At 41.5% G+C, this 20,815-nt stretch overlaps 1 protein-coding gene across 1 annotated transcript; it reads left to right on the top strand.

The window, feature by feature from the left end:
- Positions 1–213: 213 nt before the first annotated feature.
- MPHOSPH8 (M-phase phosphoprotein 8) lies at positions 214–20,707 on the top strand. Its single transcript, XM_053456449.1, has 14 exons — positions 214–488; positions 6,381–6,536; positions 6,784–7,599; positions 8,093–8,186; positions 8,381–8,635; positions 9,258–9,389; positions 9,471–9,559; positions 9,760–9,900; positions 11,524–11,610; positions 11,951–12,105; positions 17,667–17,821; positions 18,410–18,537; positions 19,972–20,055; positions 20,328–20,707. The coding sequence occupies exons 1-14, from the start codon at positions 294–296 to the stop codon at positions 20,367–20,369; spliced, it is 2,529 nt and encodes an 842-aa protein (XP_053312424.1). The 5' UTR covers positions 214–293; the 3' UTR covers positions 20,370–20,707.
- The last annotated feature ends 108 nt before the right edge of the window (positions 20,708–20,815 follow it).

Genomic DNA, 20,815 nt, shown 5'->3' with positions numbered 1-20,815 from the left:
CCAATTCAGACATTGCCTGAATTTACCTTTACAAAAATGTACGCGTTATGGTACAACACACGCCGATTGATTTAACTGCTCTTGCCAGCAGATTTGCCTAGCCAACCAGGTTACCCGGTCCTTTGCCATGTGAATAAAGCTCTTCCTTTCTGAAAGCCGATTGGTTTATCCCCGACATCCGCTGCTACTCCTGTACTCGGTGATTGGTAGAGCGCTTAGCCCTTTGGGACGTATCAGGAGGTGTGTGGCGCAGGAGGATTTTCCCCGTTGTCTTCCGTCCAGCTTAAACCTTCATGGCGGAGGTTGCGGGACGAGACAGTAGTGGAACTATGGAAGCTGGCTCCAAACCGGAACCGTCTACGGGGAAAGCGACGGCTGCGCAGCAGACAGGAGATGGAGGCGGTAGGGCAGACACGGCGGATAGCGAGCAGGATGACGAAGACGACGTCTTCGAGGTGGAGAGTATCATAGACTCCAAGATTGAAGGGGTGAGCGAGGGAATCCCGGGTCATGTGAGGGTGTCTGGGGGATACGCTTGCTTGTCTAGGGCCTGCTCACAGGCACGTAGCTATGAACAGAGAGGGCCTCAGGCTTCAAGCGCTGCAGCGGCATGGGATATAGGAGTGCGGGCGGCGGCCGTGGCCCCCCGGTATTTATTCGTATCAGACGCGGACAGAGATGCGGGGATAACGCTAGCGGAAGCTGCAGGGCAAGGATTAGCTGTATGTTTCTGCCATCGGCCAGCATAATCCCACGTAGGCTAATCGGGGCGCTCGCTGGTTTTATGCGGGGCTTTTATTTTCGGGAATTCCGTTTTTGCCCTGACCCCGAGGCTGTACTCGGTCCCCTGGTAATTCCCACCCCGTGTTATCAGGAAGCCCATGCAGATAAGAGGAGGGCTGGGTGGGGGAGGCATTGGCAGGTCAGACAGTGACATCAGACGACAGGGAGTCGCCTGGAGAATATTAACCCCTTCCATAACCCGGCTGCTTCCTACACTGCTGATGCTAACCAACCGACGGGAGAGTTACCGGTGACAGCGCCGTCCGCCACACAATCTATTGATACATTTCTCTACACCTCAACGTGAATGATGATGTAAAAATATAGTGTGACCCGCTTTGCCATCTGAGTGTTAGCTTTGAGGGCCAGCGCTTGCCCTTTGGCTCCCCAGGTCTCATGTGCCCATTACCCCTTCATTACGATCCCTGTTGTTTGGCGTGGCTTTGGTCTGGGGCTGTTGAGCTCAGGATGGTTTCGCCTGTAAATCGTCTGCTTTCCTGTCTGGGAAGGCAAAGCGGTATTTGAAGGGCATTTTGCTTCAGTCGTTGCCAAAGTCAAATGAATTTCAGTGAAATGTAACAATAACGTTGGTAACGATATTTTATCTTGCACAAAAAATATACAAAATGGGGGGGCAGCGCACAACCTAAAAAAGCTTAAACATTCAGATTGCTGGGTTGTCACTAGAATAATAAACAATATAAACCAATTCTTACCTGGAACGCTTTCTGCGGTGTGCTTGTGTGTGTATACCGTATTTGCTCGATTATAAGACGGGGTTTTTTCCAGAGCAAATGCAACGTATATTAAATATGAAGTACTGCGGGGGAACGTGGTCAGAGCTGATTTTATTTCATTTTGTTCCTATAAACTTCCTTTGTCTGCGGACCTGGAGACTGTTGCCTGTTGTGTTATTTCACGAGCCTTCCCTCCCACGAGCCCCAGACTTCACTGCTTCTATATGACTGATGCCTATGAAGTATTGCCCATAGAATGAAATCCTTTCCCGTAGACTTTCAATACTCAGAATGGGTGGTTAAGACCGAGCTATTCTGAGTGTCTCTTTACCACAAGGTGACACCAGAAAGGAATCGGGGCGTTCGTCTAGTAAATTGGACTTACACGACAGCTACAACACGCACGCGACTGATATGCAGCTGTATGAAAATGTATTATTTGAAATAATATTTAAAGCAACCTGTTTCTTGTCGTACTCGCGATAAAATGTTGGGTGTTCTCCCCGAGTTCTTCGTTATTCAGGCCGCTGAATCTTTCATAAGGTAGAGTGATTTGTGGTAGTTGAAATGTTCAGTGCTTCTGCAGACCTCCAGTTTAGTGAATACTTCTTGAGCTAATCTATCCCCATATCATTGCCCCAGACCAGGATCTCCAGTACCAGGTGGCGGAGTACTTGGTGGAGTAGAAATGGCCCTCAGAGGGGTAAATGGGGTGACCCTTAAATATAAATAGTATATTCCTTGAACTGAATATTACCGATCAACTCCTTCCTTTCATGTGACTAATGACCTTTGCAGTGGAAGTTTCGGCTGGGTGGGTGCTATGCCCGGGAATATGCGGATTCTCTCTCCACTCACCCCTGTGACGGCTGTCATATGAGCAATAAACCGTGAGCAGGAGACTAAAGTGCATGTCCCGGAGTACAGAAGGCAGCGTTAACCCCTTCCTTGCTAGATACATTAGCATTACCATCCACACACTCGAAAAGAACTTTGCGTAAATCTGCGCAGCGTTCGATGACTTCATGGGATTTATTTTTCCAATATGGTTTCTCTGACCTACTTTGAAATCCATTTTGGGTCCAGCGTCGCAGGGAGTGTAAATCTGTGTCGTGGGATTGAGAATAAAAAGCTCTCGGCTTTACTCACACTGCAGCTATGAATTATATAAACTTGAATTATTTTTGGGGTTTATCATTTTGAGTTTGCCATACAGTAAACGGCTGCGTAAGAGACAGATCTATTGGTACGAGATCCCATGTTTTATGTTGTGACGTTTTTCCCATTCATTTTTTTTTAATGATGCGTCTGCTCGTGTATTTGTCGTGGCTTGTTTATCATAGAGCTAGTTCACATCATATGAAGATATTTCATGGAAGCTGTGTCTGGGACCTGTTACTTGGCACAATATAATAAAACAATTTCAATCCCAGCCAGGGCATGAGGCTCTGTTTACCCTCATGTGATGTGCGTGATTCCTGTGTAAAGCGGATTAACCCTTCAGATACTCTGCGTTTTATCCTTATGTATAAAAAAAAAAAAAAGTTCTGATCATGTTTTACCAAAAACAGTAACTCATTCTGCGGATGAGTAAGCGAATCTACTTTATGCTGTTCCCTTTATCTCTAGAGCACCAGCCGGTTCCGTAGCGGTTCCGTATTCGGGGGGGGGGAGTACAAATTAAAGGGACACTAGTTTCTGGGCAGATAATAGAAGTACGTTAAATCTAGAGCTGAAACAACGAATCGATAAAATCGATAATAATCGATAACGGAAATCATCGATAACGATTTCCGTTATCGATTAATCGAGTGATCAATTCGTTGTTGGAGCACTAGGCTCCTTTTACTTACCTCCGCGAGCGTTCCCCGCTTCTGCTACACGCTCTGCAGTCTCCGCCTTCTAGCTACGTGACGGATGTGACGCGTTCCGGAGGTAAGTATTCTTCATGTCTATGTGCACGGATCGCACAGAGCCACTCGCACAGAGCGAATCGCTCTGTGCGAATGGAGCCACTCGCACAGAGCGGTTCGCTCTGTGCGAGTGGCTCCACTCGCACAGAGCGGTTCGCTCTGTGCGAGTGGCTCCATTCGCACAGAGCGGTTCGCTCTGTGCGAGTGGCTCCATTCGCACAGAGCGGTTCGCTCTGTGCGAGTGGCTCCATTCGCACAGAGCGGTTCGCTCTGTGCGAGTGGCTCCATTCGCACAGAGCGGTTCGCTCTGTGCGAGTGGCTCCATTCGCACAGAGCGGTTCGCTCTGTGCGAGTGGCTCCATTCGCACAGAGCGGTTCGCTCTGTGCGAGTGGCTCCATTCGCACAGAGCGGTTCGCTCTGTGCGAGTGGCTCCATTCGCACAGAGCGGTTCGCTCTGTGCGAGTGGCTCCATTCGCACAGAGCGGTTCGCTCTGTGCGAGTGGCTCCATTCGCACAGAGCGGTTCGCTCTGTGCGAGTGGCTCCATTCGCACAGAGCGGTTCGTGAGTGTGGGTGCAGGGCAGAGTGGGGGTGGGGGTGCAGGGCAGAGTGGGGGTGGGGGGTGCAGGGCAGGAGACTGGGTGCAGGGCAGAGTGGGGGTGGGGATGCAGGGTGTGAGTGTGGGTGCAGAGCAGAGTGGGAGACTGGGTGCAGGGCAGAGTGGGGGTGGGGATGCAGGGCAGGGTGTGAGTGTGGGTGCAGGGCAGAGTGGGTGCAGGGCAGAGTGTGAGTGTGGGTGCAGGGCAGAATGTGGGGGCAGGGCTGGGTGCAGGGCAGAGTTAGAGACTGGGTGCAGGGGCACAGTGCAAAGTGCTGGGTGCAAAGTGCCAGTGCTGGGTGCAAAGTGCCAGGGCTGGGTGCAAAGTGCTGGGTGCAAAGTGCCAGGGCTGGGTGCAAAGTGCAAAGTGCTGGTGCAAAGTGCTGAATGCTGGGTGCAAAGTGCTGGATGCAAAGTGCTGGGTGCAAAGTGCCAGGGCTGGGTGCAAAGTGCTGGGTGCAAAGTGCTGGGTGCAAAGTGCTGGGTGCAAAGTGCAAAGTGCTGGGGCAAAGTTTCTTGAACAGTAATAGTCCACCTCTTTTCAGAATGTTTGGGGTTATTTTGTTTCATAAATATTGTGTTTGGGTTCTTGTACTTTGAAAATATTGTTTTTTATTACATCATAACAAAATAAGAATGTTAATGTAAATTTTAAGTTGTTTTTTAACATCCAGTTCATTAAATTCTTTTAAATAAACGAAAAATTTGCATATTGTTTTTTTTATCCGATTAATCGATTAATCGAAAAAATAATCGGCCGATTAATCGATTATTAAAATAATCGTTAGTTGCAGCCCTAGTTAAATCTGCAAAAACAAAGAACTTACGGAGACTGATTGTCTGTCCATGGTGTGTATGGAGAGGCTTGTTTGAGGCCTTGCTAACCCAACGCTGGTTTACCATACTCCGTGCTTTTGATGTTGAAGTTGTAGTCCACGCAATCGTGTCAGCCTGTCTGGTATTGGGGGGGAGAAAAATTATATTAATGAATCAATGCAATAAGCAAGCAAGTAAGACTACGTTTTTTGGTACTTAATTTTTGTTCCATTGGCATATTTGCTTTACAAAATAATGACATTAACACAGGGCTCGACAAATCCCAGGCGCCAGGTCGCCATGGCGACTCAGAATTTTGTCCTGGCGCCTAGGAGTTTGTCAGCCTCTTACATTCACAAAAAATGCCCCCGTGTCACCACGTGGGGGCGCTGCTGTTGCTGTCTGCCCAGGAGTCTGGGCAGACAGCACAGCCACTCAGACCCCGGCCCCGAGCCTGAGATCACTCCCACGGAGTGATCCTGTAGGCTGAAACCGCGATTGCAGAGAAACCTGCAATAGCGTTTTCAGCTGCCACAGGCAGCTTCAGGAAAAGGGGTTCAGTGTTGATTGGGTCCCCACACAAGTGCGGGGACCTGACACAACATCCCCCTGCTGCCTGATCGCTCCATGAGAGCGACAGGGCAGCGTTAACCCCTTCAATGCCGCGATCGCGGCATTTAGGGGTTAATTCCCGTTTTTCAAGGGGCTCTGCTGCTGGTGGTCTGCCTGGAAGTCCAGGCAGACCAGCAACAGCAAAAACGAGCCCCCACAAGCCCTTTGATGATTCCTGTAGGCATGGAAGCCTACAGCAGTCATCAGAGACTCCCCCTGCAATGGCTGGTCTATAGACCAGCAATTGCTTCCCAGCTGCCAGAGGCAGCTTCAGGGACAGGGGGAGAGGGTTCTTTGGTGTCCACATGAGTGTGGAGACCAGCCCCAACACCCCCCTGCTGCCTGATCGCTCCATGAGAGCGACAGTGCAGCGTTAACCCCTTCAATTCCACAATTGTTTATAACACATTCGTGGCATTGCAGGGGTTAACATTTGTCCCCACAAGCTTGTGGGGACTAAATATCAATCAATGCTGTGATCCAATGGAACATCAGCATTGAAAGTGTTAAAAAAAATATATATATCAAAAAAAATTATTTAAAAAAAAAAAAACCCAAAAAAACAGCACTGACCTGAAAGTCCAGGGTGCTTCCAGGTCAAATGCTGTGAGTTTAGTAAGTGGGCTGATGATGATCAGATCCCTCCTAACCAACTGTTAGTTTAAAAAAAAAATCCTGGCTCCTAACTTTTTTAGCTGGCGCCGAGATTCACAACAAATTTGTCAAGCTCTGCATTAACATGTTAAGCTATGATGGTAGAGATCTTGCAAGCTTACAGCCTTGATCTCTTTTGCTGGTACTGATCCTTGGCACTAGCATGTGGTAGAAGAAATTTTATGCATGTCTTTTTTTTTTTGTTAAGGTTTGTGATAGAGGCTTTACGTTAACGATTGCTGGTCCTTTCACTGGCTTATTTTGCAGGGTGAAGTACTTTACCGTGTCCGGTGGAAGGGATATGATGCTGATGGCGATACCTGGGAGCCCGAGGCTCATCTTGATGATTGTAGAGAGGTTCTTCTTGAGTTCAGACGCCAACAGGCAGAGGCCAAGCAAAAACTGGCCAAGAAGGAAACTCCTGTAAGTATTACAACACAGTAGAATCTTTATTTTTAACATATTCATTTTTAGTGTTTAGAGGGCAGCATTTCAATTACCAAAGCTTACATGCATAGGCACCAGCATCTTGTACACACCTCTTAAGACAAAAAGTCTGACTTGAACTTCCATGCTGTTTAGCGAGACTTCGATTTGGTTTTAAGAACATAGATATGTTATATTCAAATTGTAAATTCAGCTAGACAATGCCTTTTTTTTTTCTTTGCAGAAATTATCATTGAGTGATGTTTTCCAGGCAGATTCGGACAGTGAGCCCCAAAGTGACATAAAAGATGCATCCCCTCACAAGAGGAAGAAAAAGTCGAGTAATGAAGAGGACGACAACACTTTGGACGATTTAAGAAAGAAAAAAAATAAGTCTGTAAAATCGAAAGAAAAATCCAAAGAGTCTGAGCCCTTAGAGTCTCCTGAAAGTAAACCCAAGAAAAGGATGTCAGAGGGCAAAGAAGATTTAACCAGCAAAAAGCAAAAGAAGGATGATTTCAAAGAGTCAAAGAAATTAAAGAAAGAAGAAACTAAAGATACAAAAGCAAAGGGTAAAGAGGAACACAAAGATAAAAAGCACAAAAGGGAGAGAGATAAATCGCTTGAGTCAGAGCAGCCAAGTCCTGCCCATGAGGTGCCTTCAGAGTCTATTCCTGAAACCACCGATATGAGTGTAGATGTAGTATTGGATGAAAAAATCAGGCCTACTCAAGAGGTAGAAGACAAAAGTCAAGAGGCAGTGCCTGATCTCCTGGAAGAACCATTAGGGGAATTACAAGCAATGGATGATGAATCTGATGATGTAAAAATTAAAAAGAAGAAAAAGAAGCACAAGAAACTAAAATCTGACAAAGGGGATGAAAGCAAGACAATAGCCAGCGATGACCTCCAGTCAGAGAGAAAGAGTCTACACAAAAAGCAAAAGTCTGTTGAGAAGGTGAGGGAACCTTCAGTGGAAAAACTCCCAGCTCCAGTCCAGAAGACTTCCAAGCTGAGCAGCGAGGAGAAGATAAGGAAATCTGTAGACTCCGTAGCAGAGGTATGACGTAAAACAACTGGGATGAAGCTTGGTAATGCTGAGTGATAATCATTCTCTTTCGCGTTAGTGAGCTTTAATGGAATCCACAGGATCCCAGTGAAACTAAAATAGCAGAGTGGTACTGTGCCCCAGGAGCAGGTGGTGATTTTAGCATGTGTCACCTCTGTGGTCCTCCTGGAAGTTCTTTGAAAATTGCTTAATATTAAAATGAAATTATATAGTAGCAATTCTGCAGTCCGTTACACTAATATAACATTGTTGTATTTTTTTTTTATAGGCGGTGCTTGCTTAATACATATCTTATTACGGTAGTTTTTGTTTAAAAAAAAAAAGAGAAAAATACACCTATGACATGCCATATCCACGGGCTTGCATGGTGCCGCGTTGTAAGACACCTGTGTTATAAACTTGTGAAAATATGCTTCATGTTTTTGTGATGTGTTTATTAGGAAATATTCTTTGGTTTTAAACGATATTGTTTTTCTTCTGCCAGAATGAGACCAAGAAACCAGACTTGGTAAAAGACAAAACAAAGAAGAAACATGACTCTGAAAAGGAGGTTAAAAAAGACTCAAAGGTGATAAAAAGTGAGTTTGCATAAGTGCTTTTACTATAGTTGGCATCAATAATAATTCATGTGAAGGTATGGCAGTAGACCATATTTTTTTTTGTACTATTGGTGAGTGTGTTAATCTTTGGTAGTAAATGGTGACTGGCTGTGCTATTTTTCAGGCGTTGTGGTGACCATTAACTTAATAGTGTGCCCCAATATCCGTTGTAGATTCAAAGGAACATAAAAGTACACCATTTGGATTTACAATATCTCCAGAAGAAAAGAATGAAATCACAGAGTGCGCTAGGAAGAAAGAAGATCCTTTGGACTGCAGACTTTCAGAAGACTTCAAACCTAAGGAGCCAAAAACAGCTTTCAAAGAACGAAGAAATACAAGAGATGAAACAGATTCATGGTCTTACACTGCCTCTGAAGGAGATCAAGAGGTGGTCGACTCGGTGTGTCATTTGCAAGAGAACTCCGGTACGTACGTGGTCATTTAATTTACATATCTGCCTTTAAATAGTCTGAAATCTTACATTTTGGATTCCTCAGTTTGCAGGTTACTTTACTTATGTCTTGGAAATTGTCCACAAACCTCAAGTCACAACCTTTGGCCTTTATGAAGCGGTCATGGGATTTTGGAAAATTCACATCCAGTGGTTTATTCATATATACATCAATGTCTCGGTTTCACCCGGTGCTCTTAATCAACACACACACACACACACACACACACACACACACACACACATATGTATAATGGTATTATAATTGGTGTGAGTGCTTTCTGTGGATGCTAAATCATATTTGAATCTGGGGTCTGCAGCCAATACTATCCTGGTGGTAGAGGATACATTTTATGTCACAGAATAGAAGTATAGAGATGTTTTGGTGTTTATCGACCTCTATTTGAGGTTGGATTATAAAACGACCTGGAATATAAAACGAGGGGTATTTTTCGAAGCATTTGCGCTAAACCCTCCCCCCCAAAAAAAACTAGTCTTTTATATTCGAGCAAATACAGTATTTCATGTTTAACCATTTTCTCATTCTAAAAAATTTCTTGAGAAATTGACAGGTTATTTTTATGTTATTATTCCAGCTGCCTTGGATAGTAAATCCCAAATTCTGGGTTTAGGGATGGACCTACAGTTAGAATGGATGACACTGGAGGACTTTCAGAAGCACCTTGATGGGTCTGATGAGCTACTTCCAACAGAAACGATATCCAATAGTATGTAATGCATTGTTTCTTGGTTCCTCAGTTTGTCAGCTTTTTGTATGTTCACCTAAGTAAAAATTGTGTTTCTTTTAGATGCGTTGAAAGATGCTGTTAAGAATGGAGACTACCTAACAGTAAAATTTGCACTTAATTCCTCAGAAGAGTACAATTTGGACCAAGAGGTAAGTGCTGGACCAACAGTCCGTTTCACCCATCAAATCATAAACTTCTGAGTATTTCACAAAATGCACATGTATTTTATAACGAACAGATTATTAACATTTTGTGTAATGTATGGTCATCTCACCCTTGACCTTCTTTGTTTATTTTATTTTTTAAAATTTTTATTTATCTTGCCCAAATTGTACAAATGTGCTTGCAGGATTCTAGTGGAATGACTCTTGCGATGATGGCGGCTGCCGCTGGCCAGGATGACCTTCTCAGACTTCTTATAAAAAAAGGAGCAAAGGTTAATGCAAAGCAGAAAAACGGGACCACCGCTCTAATTCATGCTGCTGAAAAAGTGAGTATTTTGTTAGGCAATGTCTACAACGTAGGACTACGATCTAGCCTATAAATTCCCGCCAATTTCCTTGATTCCCAGAGTGCTGAGGAAAACAAAGCAGGACAAAACTCGAGGGTTATACTAACTACCCTCTTCTGGCCCTGATGTTCCTACTTATGCCCAAGATACAGTATTTGACACTACCTCCCAGGCCAGATCTAATGTTACAGTATCAGAAGCTGATGTTGGAGATCCGGAGAATTTGGTTAACGGCCTGGTTTCTGAATTGGAGGTACTATAGAACATGTGGTGGATTCTGAGGTCATTAATATTTTACTCGGGGCAAGGAGAAGGTTCACAAATCGAAGATCTATGCCCAAATCTGGGAGCAATTTAGAGGCTGGAGTATCCAGAATGCTTTGCACTCTTTCGTTGCACGTATCTGGTATCCTAAAACTTGCAATTGGGATTGCCATGCTAAAAGTTCACATTTCAGCGATCACTGCAGGGGTGTAACTAGAAACCACTTCACCAAGCAACATGTCCCGAGTGGCACCTTTACCCCCAAGCAGGTTATAGGTGACGTCCTAACCCCCGAACGCAACAAATACGTACATGCTCACACAAACACGCATACATATCTATGCTAACACACGCTTACACATTCATGCTCATACACACAACTCTTTCACATAGATTCATGTTAACACACACTTACACACAGCTATTTATTCTACCATACAATACATACCCCCTCCCTGTTTTCATTCATGCCTTGTAATCTCCAAATACCACAAAAAACCTATGAAATATGGGGTATTCTGGAGAAAGAGGTGAACATACTGTGTGGTCTGCAAGTTTCCCATTTGAAACCTGTAAAGGGTGTATTGTGACCTGTATAGTCCAAATAATAATAAATACCCTATGGATAATGGAGTATTTCTGTAATCTGGGGATGCAGGTGATAAATTGTGGTAAATTTCTCAAACAAAATCTTAAATACGTCAAATTTTGGCAGAAATGTGTGGCAAAGTGACTGCATGGCAAGTGTCCAAGGGGTTTGATTATCCTGCCTTAAACATGTACATGAAGAATCACGATTAAACAAAGATATAACAATGGCAAAAAGGCTTTGGTCACTTAGAGGGGTAAACCCCTCTGTCACAAAGGGGTTACATAAAACCGTGCCTATTATAGAAAAGGATGTTACAGCGCACGCTATAGTGAAAGATAGAAATTACACTGCGTGTGCATTATATTTAAGCGTTACTGTTTACCCTTTTGTGTGTACACGTGTGGTGCCCCTTCTGACTTTCAAATGCTGTATAACGTTCAATAAACTTACTGCGAACAAATTCGCAACAGGCATTTCAGTATTAAGTGAACACTCATGTCCCCTGACGTGCAGAGTATTTCCCATAAATGTTATGTTCTATAGGCTGGTCACCATAGGGTTAATTGTGAGTGATGTTGAATGGATGAGCTTCCATGGTGGCATTTTTAAATGAGGCCGATTAGTGAAGTTGACGCTGTTTACTCAAGGCATTTAGAAAGAATTTTGTGTTTTCACTGTTAACAAAACTAATTTACGTGTTTTTTGCTTTTGTAAAAGTAAAAACCTTGGATCTTTTTTTTCCCTAGAATTATCTTACAACCGTGGCCCTCCTTTTGGAGGCTGGAGCTTATGTCAACGTGCAGCAGGCTTCTGGTGAAACCGCACTGATGAAGGTAAATTCGACAGAATCTAAAATACTGAAACGTTTTTTTTTTCTTGCTAGCGTTTAAATATTCATGATGGTGAAAATAATGAACCTGCTTTGTTAAATGGCTATTCTGTAGTGGATGTCTCCATCATGAAGCTTGTTATATATGGATCCAGCTTTTCAGCAAACAATCTTTACCAGTTTAATTTTATGTGCCTGTTGGTATCCTTGTTTTTGGAGGCAGTCTATTAAATTTGAATGACCGAAACCGTTTTTTAATGTTCAAACTAGAAATATTGCGATAGCGTGTAGAAATTCCTATCCATATATAACAAAGCACTTTCTTTTTTTTCTTGTTTCTCTAGGCATGTAAAAGAGGGAATTCTGATATTGCGCGTCTCTTGATAGAACATGGAGCAGACTGTAATATACAATCAAAGTACCAGGCCAATGCTTTACAGTTTGCTAAGCAAAGCAATGATGTGCTTTTATATAAGTTGCTGGAAAGCCATTTGGAAACGTAAGTATCGGTTTCTATTGTCTCCTTTTTTATGTAATGTAACCAGGGCGGTTTGTCAATGTTTTTTCCCTGCCCAGTAGATTAATATGCAGCTCCCAACTAGTTTTCTTGATGGTCTCAGACTTTTCTGTATTAGCCACTGTGAGTCTAAGAAACTAGGTTGCCCAGCAGCTTATGTGCCAAAGGCTGGCTGACTTGGGGTGCTGGGGGGGTACTGTAACGAATGCACACTACTCCAAGGTGGCACATGACTTATTTTAGCAGTAAGAGGGTGTAAATCTGTCTTCACTAGAAATGATTAAACTCCCTGTTTAATCTGGAACATAAATGCAATATCCAGAGCCCACTAATGATCAGAGTAGCTTAAATTAATTCAATAGCCATATGGTGAAGCCCAAATGCAACTATTGCTCTTTCTTTAGTATGTCTTATTGCAGGGAGTATGTAGGCCACATAACATGATCCTTGCCAATGCTCAGGTAATCTAGGAAATGCATAATTTCCACACACCCAATAATGTCACATGAACCTACCTATACCCCAACATCATCTTCCCATGTAATGTTAACAAGATGTACAATGACACCTGATTCCTGCAAAGCAGGGGAATTTGAACATGAAGTCTTGTGACGCTTACTAGTTCCTACAAAAATACCTCCCTCAACATTTATCCGTTCTAAACATAAAACCCCAATGTTTTGTTATTCTTGGTGCGTTTTCCTCATGTCTCTTTGAAGAATTAGAAGACCGAACATATCCTGTCTACGCGCTCAGTTTAGTTTTATGACCTCAAGACAGAAAGGGAGGATAAAGAGTTTTAGGGAGACCCGGGAGTTAAACTTTAGTCTTATTTCTAAATCATACCATTTTCATTAATACAATACTCGGTACTATTGAATGGGTAGGGTATAAAAGGAACACCTGTGTCTGAACTATGAGGCATATGAATGCAAACACAACACGGAGCATCTTGTACGTTCTCAACATAACTATTGGCAAGAGCTCCGTTCTTAACGTTGCAATAGAATAACAAAGGATAGAAATACAAAAAGAAACCTTTGTATAATTAGACTTTTTAAAACTTCCCATTTTTCCCTGTGTTAAAATACTTGTTAATTATATAATCTAAATGTAAATAAGCAACATAAAATAAAACAAAACAAAAAGGAAAATGAAGTATTTGAAATATAAAATTACTAGGAGACTATCCGTCTTTTAAATCTTTTGTGGGAGACGCGAGTTTGCAATGGGAGATATGGATCCAAGAAACAAGTTCAGAAATTTTAACGGCAGTCTGTGTTGTACATAATACCAGATATTCTCATTTCCAGTGTGGTTCCTTTGGAAACTGTTAATAAGGACCAAGTCTCTAGACCGGATATGGAGCACGTGTTTCTTCAGATAGTGTTGGCTGTACAGCTTTGACCTGTAGATGTCGACATTTATAAGTTTTCCTCTTGTATGCAACATAGATTTTGATAGCAAATAAGAACCTTTCAACCCATTCGCTCTGCCCATATCCCAATCGGCCCCCGTCCTAGACTCAAGAACCACATGCCCGTGTCCTGTATTTTGCATTTACCACTTCTGCTGGTAGGCGGCTCCATCAATCTTCCACATCTCTGTAAAGCAAAACTTCCTTGCATTACATCTAAATACACATTGACATATGTATTACATAGACTAAAAGTATAAATATACTTAGGGAATACAAGCACAAGATTTTTGTAATTATCATTTAAGTGTGAAAAAGAAAGTGGTTAGAAATTTAATTCCATGGGATAGAATCTAGAAGGATGTAATCCTATATCTGTAGATTTAGAAGCCACAAAGATTTTCTTTTTACCTTAACTGCAGTTCTGCACTAAATTAGAATTGAAATAAAAATTCATAACCTAAATTTATCCCCTAGCTACTAGGCCAAATCATGACTTTATGCGAACATTCTTGTTAAAAAGTGCTCAGTCGCCAAGCGTTCAACTTTCTTTCAGATCTGAGTTCTTTTGTGGCTTGAGAACCCTGTTGAGATATAACGCAAATCATAATGGTTAGTCCATCAATATTCTAATAGAATCTGACATTGCATAAATATACTTGAGATATGGATGTCGTTGTATCCTAAACCTGATATTTCCTAATGAACACAATCCTAATCTCGCATACATTCAGTACTAAGAAATATTCCTAATGGATATATAGTTGGGGAACTATTCCAATGAAGATATATGGATGTATTCTATTATATAAATCCAATCTGCTTAATCCATTTTACACGCATTATAACAATATCCATGTTAGTTCCTATCCAACATTCATTCACACTTCATTCGTATCACACACACCGGTAAAGCAGATTGGAGTAGAAACAACTTTTACAATAGCAGTTATCCAATGCACATTGTATTCACAAACACAATGAGTGTTATTACTTCCATACAACTTTGCTTATTGCAAACTCTTAAGGCAACTGTCAGGCATCCTGTTTCAAAACTTACTCCCAAAATACAAAAAGAAAAACTGATATCTTATCAAGTTACAAATATATTATTTTGCCTATTTTGTTTAAATATGTGTTTCCCGTACATCACGTTCAAGTTAGTCTTTTTCAATGTTCCTGTATGCACAGAATAGGCAAGTTTAACACTTACATAAACCACATTTATAATAACTACAAATCTCATCCACTTCCTAGAATGTTCAAATGAATATCTGACAGCAAATATAGAGCAATCAAACAATTCTATTTCTTTACCTGTTGATAACATCATACCAGTTACAAATCATTCATACAACCACCACAACTAGCAGCCCATTCCATGCTTCCACTATATATTTTTTTTTTTTACTTTCACAAAAGTACAACTCACAAACACTCATAATATGTTTGCATCTGTTACAAGATGCAACAAACAAAATTTGTCTTTGTGCACATCTTAGAAAGGAAAATATACATACATGCATTCTTATATATACACGCCTTTATTCTTAGAGAGGCGCGCCAGTAATTCTAAACACTTTTGTTTAATCATTTTTCTTAGACTTTTGCGTTATGTGCCAATTTCACATTACATTTAATCTAAGGTACCTTCTCGGGGAAATGCAGTTTGATATTTCCCAATTTGCTCCGATAAATTTCATATACCTCACGTGAATTCCTGGTAATTAAATACTAAACCGGGGTTCCCTTTTTCTGAGACCACCACTTCCTTGGAATCATACTTATTTTTCCTGGACCAGCTACAATTAGACAATTATCTACTTGCACTTGCTCTGAGTCCACTACATCTAAGTCACCACGGCCAGTCTCCTCCCGGGACCTTCTATCAAATATAACCTGACCGTCCTTCAACCGTCCTCAGGGGTCTCATATGTACTACTTCATTCAGCTCTCAATTTTCCTCTGACCACCATTGCAATCAAGATACCCTGGTCAACCCCCGAGAGGCTAGCAGGGGTCTTGGGGCGGCTGCAGTCTGATTATTACCCGGTCCCGACCCACCTGGGTCTCAGTCACACAAGTTCCAATATCCCTGACCTAGGTCACCTTATACAACCTTTATATTAACGTTTATACATTCAAAGTAAAAATATCCCGTCACAAGGAATATCTTGCCTTCCATGGGAACAATACCACTCACAGGAGACACAAACAATGGACATTTCAAAAGGTGTCTTACCTTAATAGTGTGCTGGGTTTGTGTGTCCTGGACAGAGTCCCAAGGAAGGGTTCGATCAGTTTTCCTGGATGTTGGGATCCTGCCGACTACGCCAAAAACTGTTGTGGAAATCAAACGTTGTGATGACCACCAGACTTGTTTGAATGTGTAAAAGTTTATTCCGGATACAAGCAGATGCAGGGAGATCTGACAACTTTACAATGTCACACAATATATATACATTGGTCACAAAAGAAGATGAATACACTCATACTAAAGGCTAGCACTATTAGAATAACTCTATTCATAAAATCCATAAAAGGCAAGGCTTGACCTACATAACATTAATATGTATGATATGGGTGGGTATTATACCCCTCCCACTGGAGATATATAGATATGTAATATAATATAAATCCCTTTCCTGCAACCCAAAGTTCAAAAATAAGAATAGTTTAGCATGTAAAGAAGCATTTTATTCTCTTTTTATAAAGTTACAATACATAATTTGTTTCTGTACGCCAAAAATGGAAAAAGGAATAAAAAAATCTGATAATGGCAAAAATGCTTTGGTGACTTAGAGTAAAACCTCCGGTCATGAAGGATTAAAAATACTGATAAACTTGCTTATGTCATAGCTATGATGTCCCGGCCGCCTCCAAGTGTCTGTATTTGGATGGGGTGAAGTACCGGCTCCGCTGCCAGTGACTATAAACCATGCACACTGCTGGTTAAAAGCCTGTGTTTAGGTTAAGGTGGATGAAACTACTTAATACTTTTGTGTTTAATGGTGATGCTTTTATGTTGCTTGAAATGTTGTTGCTTTGTTTAACCCCTTAAGGCCAAAGCATTTTGTGGTTGCAGTTTTTCTTCAACCCTATTCTTCCTTTCTATTTAATCTTAACCACATAAATAAGAATATTTTGTTGAAACCATATGTTATACATATAACACTATTGCTTAGAAATAGAATTTTTAAAACATTGCCCTTTTCTTCCTTGTAATTCTGCTCAATATATTTCTAGAGGATAGGTGCCACTGCTAAAAAGAAAATGAAATTGTATTTAGCAATATCCCCTGAGTAGGGCAATACATGGCATGCGAAATGTTAAGATTTACGAGGATCAGAACGATACCTTACGTTCTATGATATTATTCTTTATCATAATCGGTGCAACAGGACCAGGGATCCATTTAAAGACTCTTGTAACTGTAGGTGCTTGGTGAGATCACTGCACTTGTGTTCAAACTACTCTGCCAGTGGTTTATTGCAGTGCCACCTTTGAATGCCTAAATGGAAATTCAGGTGATCCTCCTCAAACACAACTAGTGCCCCCATACCACAGTGTTACACTGATTTTGTCAGCTGAAGGTTTTTCTAGTACATATATTTTGTGAGATCTTTATAATATATTTTTAATTTATAATATACACTCACTGGCCACTTTATTAGGTACACCTGGTCAATTGCTTGTTAAAACACATCACATGGCAGCAACTCAATGCTTTTAGGCATGTAGATATGGTCAAGACAACTTGCTGAAGTTCAAACGGTGCATCAGAATGGGGAAGAAAGGGGATTTAAGTGAAATTTAAAATTTAAGTGAAATATGCTACAGAGAATGAAGGCGGTTCTGATGGCAAAAGGGAGTCCAACCCGGTGTACCTATAAAGTGGCCAGTGTATAAGAACATATGATGATGGTTTAGCATTGCCTTAGAAAGGAGGGGGGGGTATAACCAAAACTTCACCCCTGTTATAAGTATCACATAGCAAATCTTTTGACCTGAAGTGTGAGATTGCTTCATGTGCTTATTTGTCTTTCCTGTTACATATGAGTTGAATACACTGTATTATCCTAATGTTTCCATTTTGTAATGTTTGTTTTAAATTATTTGACAATAGGCTTACCAGAGTAGTGGAAGATGCAATTAGGGACTACTTTGAGATGCGGTTGGCAATCCTGGAGCCCGTTTTCCCAATCGCGTGTCACAGACTCTGCGAGGGACCAGATTTTTCTTTGGATTTTCCCTATAAACCTCCCTACCTTATACCAGAAGGTAAGAGTAAAAGTCTTAAAGGGGATGAATTCACTAACCACTGCTGCATGCACTTAAAATATTTCACTTCAGTGAAAAAACAAGCAAGCTTTGAAATAATCATTGTCCTGCATGCCAGTATGATGTAAACATCTATAATGTCATAAAATAAGAATGAATGGCTGCATTTAAACACGATGTCCAATACTCAAAATCTAAAGCAGGGGTTCTCAAACTGTGGCCCTCCAGCTGCTGCAGGACTACATCTCCCATACTCCTCAGCCAGCCCCTTAGCTGAAGGAGCATTATGGGAGATGTAGTCCTGCAGCAGCTGGAGGGCCGCAGTTTGAGAACCCCTGATCTAAAGCATTGTAATTTACAAGCATTGTGTTCTTGTAAAGGTCTTCAAATATACTTTGCTACCTCGTCTACCAGTCTTGTTCATGGTAGTATTTCTGTTGTATCAGTATTTATGCATTTTGTCTCCCTTTTTTTTATATTACAATATTTTCCGCGTGATTAATTTGTTTTTGGTTTTTAAATATATAAATATACTATTTGTATATATTTCAGATACTTATGCTTTGGTTTCTTATTGCATTTAAACAGGATCAGGAATATTACTGTTTGTGTTTCATGCAAATTTTTTTGGCAAAGAAGTTGTGGTGAGGCTTTGTGGACCATGCAGTGTACAGGCCGTCGTGTTAAATGACAAATTTCAGCTCCCAGTATTTTTGGTAAGTCTCCCCCCCCCCCACTCTCATTGAAATGAAAAATAGTCACATTCAAAGAGCACCCCTCCTCCCCTGTAATCATTACCTACTGTCTTGTCATTTAGGAATCTCAGACTCCACAGGAGATTATGTGGGATGTGTAGATTTTAATCATTGGGAATGCTGGGCTTCTATCTTTTAATAGATGGGTCTAGAATGACATTTTTACTGTATTTGCTTGATTTATAAGAAGGTTTTTTTCAGAGCAAATGCTCAAAAAGAGGTCTAACTACAAGACTAATATCCAGATCCCCTGGCGCCATGTGACCTTCTGGTGCTCGGTCATAGAAGCCCCGGCGGAAGTCCCGGGTAACAGCAGAGGTTGTCTGTGCGGAGGCAGACGCCCACCGGCTGCCCCCACTTGACACCAGATGCATCGATAAGTTGGGGGAGGGGGGCATTTAGGGGGGATAAGGCATATCATGGGCAGATTGGCAAATAGGGGGATAAGGCATATCTGGGGGGCAAAGTGGCAAATAGGGGGTAATAAGGCATCTCTCGGGGGCAGAGTAGCAAGCCGTGGGGCATATGTGCATAACTGGGGGGCAGGTTGGCAAGTAAAAGGAAATAAAAAAAAAAAACACTTCTCTCAATCATGGTTTTTATTAACCCCTTAAGGACAATAGGCGGTCCATAAACCCATTGAAAACAATGTATTTTCATTAAGGGGTTAAATATGAAGAAATAGTTTACCTGTAAATTGATATTTACCAATAACCCTTTTTTCCTTTAGGATAGTCTTCTTTTTTTTTTCTTTTTTTTTTTTAAGTCGGGCTTTTTTCTTTTTCTAAATTAATATTCAAATTTTGGGGGTTCCTCTTATAATCGAGCAAATATGGTACTGTATTATATTAAGGTTCAGAGACTGTAATATGATACCTTGTAGCCTGGGTTATATCAGCCTGTATCAACAATAGGCAGTCTTGGCTACTGACATCTGGAAGGCATTTAGAGACCGCATTAGGACGGAATACTCTTACAAATCAATTAATCTACATCACACCAACAATTTAGGCTGCAACAAATAGTGTTATTCACAGCGGTTATATAAAATTTATATAGCCAGGTTTTAAATTCAATGTATTACCGCATCATGTCATCAGTATACACATCTTCTGCTCCTCTTTTTAACGTATTTTGTATTATAGTAGATTGTGGTTTCGATAGAACTTTAATAGTTTGATTCAGTAGGGAATATCCATATATTCTTTGTATAAATACACTAAAGGAAAGACATGACGTATCCCTCGTAATGCAGAGAAGTACTGTGTAGGTTTAAAATGCTTCCCAGAGAAATGGTCAGTCTGGAAGCCATCGTTGTGTTGTGCAGCTCTGTCAGTTATTACACTCCTTCCCTATTACGCCTTGTTGAAACTTTTCCTTTCTCTTGTCTTCTAGGATGCGCACTTTATTTATTCCTTTAGTCCTGTCAATGGCCTTAATAAACTGTTTATTAGACTGTCAGAGGTACCAACCGCGAAGGTGAGTTTATTTTACACGTAGTCTGTGTGTGTACAAAGATGCCGGAGTAAAGAGAGAGGCCCTGACAAATCCTTAATTCTCCTTCAAAGGTGTATAAAGTTTGGGGGGTAATTTACTGCTCTGTGTAAAGAGGCTAGAATGATCATGAGGGTGGAAATTATAACAAGTGGGATCACTGTGATTGGGTTTTACACCCCCCCCCTTTTTTCTTTAAATTAAATGTCGATCACGTTCTTTCTGTGCTTTACTCTAATGCACATCTTTGTTTACAGGTGAAGCTGCTGATCTGTGCATATAGAGTTCAGCTGAAATAATTGCCGATGTGGGATGTTTCAGCATTGAAGTGGCAGTCACTTTACTGTATAGAAAATGCGCATGGATCTGGGATTGAAGTTGGACAATCTGCTTTTTGTGACTGAATTTTAATTGTGTGTCACTTTCATTGTTTGTGGATGGAGTTTGTTTTAAGGATGTATACATGGGGTAATGCCAGCCTCTATTAGATTGTATGCTATTACCAGAATCATGTGGTAACCCCCCCCCCCCGGTTTTGTTTTTTTACCGTTCCCATGGCATGGCATTCCCTGCACCCACCAGCAGCAGTCACTCGTCTACCCTCTAAATAGTTTTGTGTTGGTGGTATCCCCATCTCGATGGCTGTGGTGCAGCCCTGCTTTTTATATAAAGCATCCATGCTTGCAGCTGGAACTGGATTCCTGTTTTGAGACATTTAATAGTGAAAGGCCTTCCCTAGATCGAC

The sequence above is a fragment of the Spea bombifrons genome, chromosome 2, assembly GCF_027358695.1.
Source record: "Spea bombifrons isolate aSpeBom1 chromosome 2, aSpeBom1.2.pri, whole genome shotgun sequence".
Classification (NCBI taxonomy): Eukaryota; Metazoa; Chordata; class Amphibia; order Anura; family Pelobatidae; genus Spea; species Spea bombifrons.
The sequence above is the reverse complement of the archived record's forward strand: the minus strand, read 5'-3'. Positions and strand labels throughout refer to the sequence as shown.

Bases quoted from the DNA above. Each gene is read 5' to 3' on its own strand.
- MPHOSPH8 (XM_053456449.1), top strand. From the start codon at position 294: ATGGCGGAGGTTGCGGGACGAGACAGTAGTGGAACTATGGAAGCTGGC. The intron at 489-6,380 runs GTGAGCGAGGGA...CTTATTTTGCAG, and splicing joins TAGACTCCAAGATTGAAGGG to GGTGAAGTACTTTACCGTGT. The intron at 20,056-20,327 runs GTGAGTTTATTT...CTTTGTTTACAG, and splicing joins CAGAGGTACCAACCGCGAAG to GTGAAGCTGCTGATCTGTGC.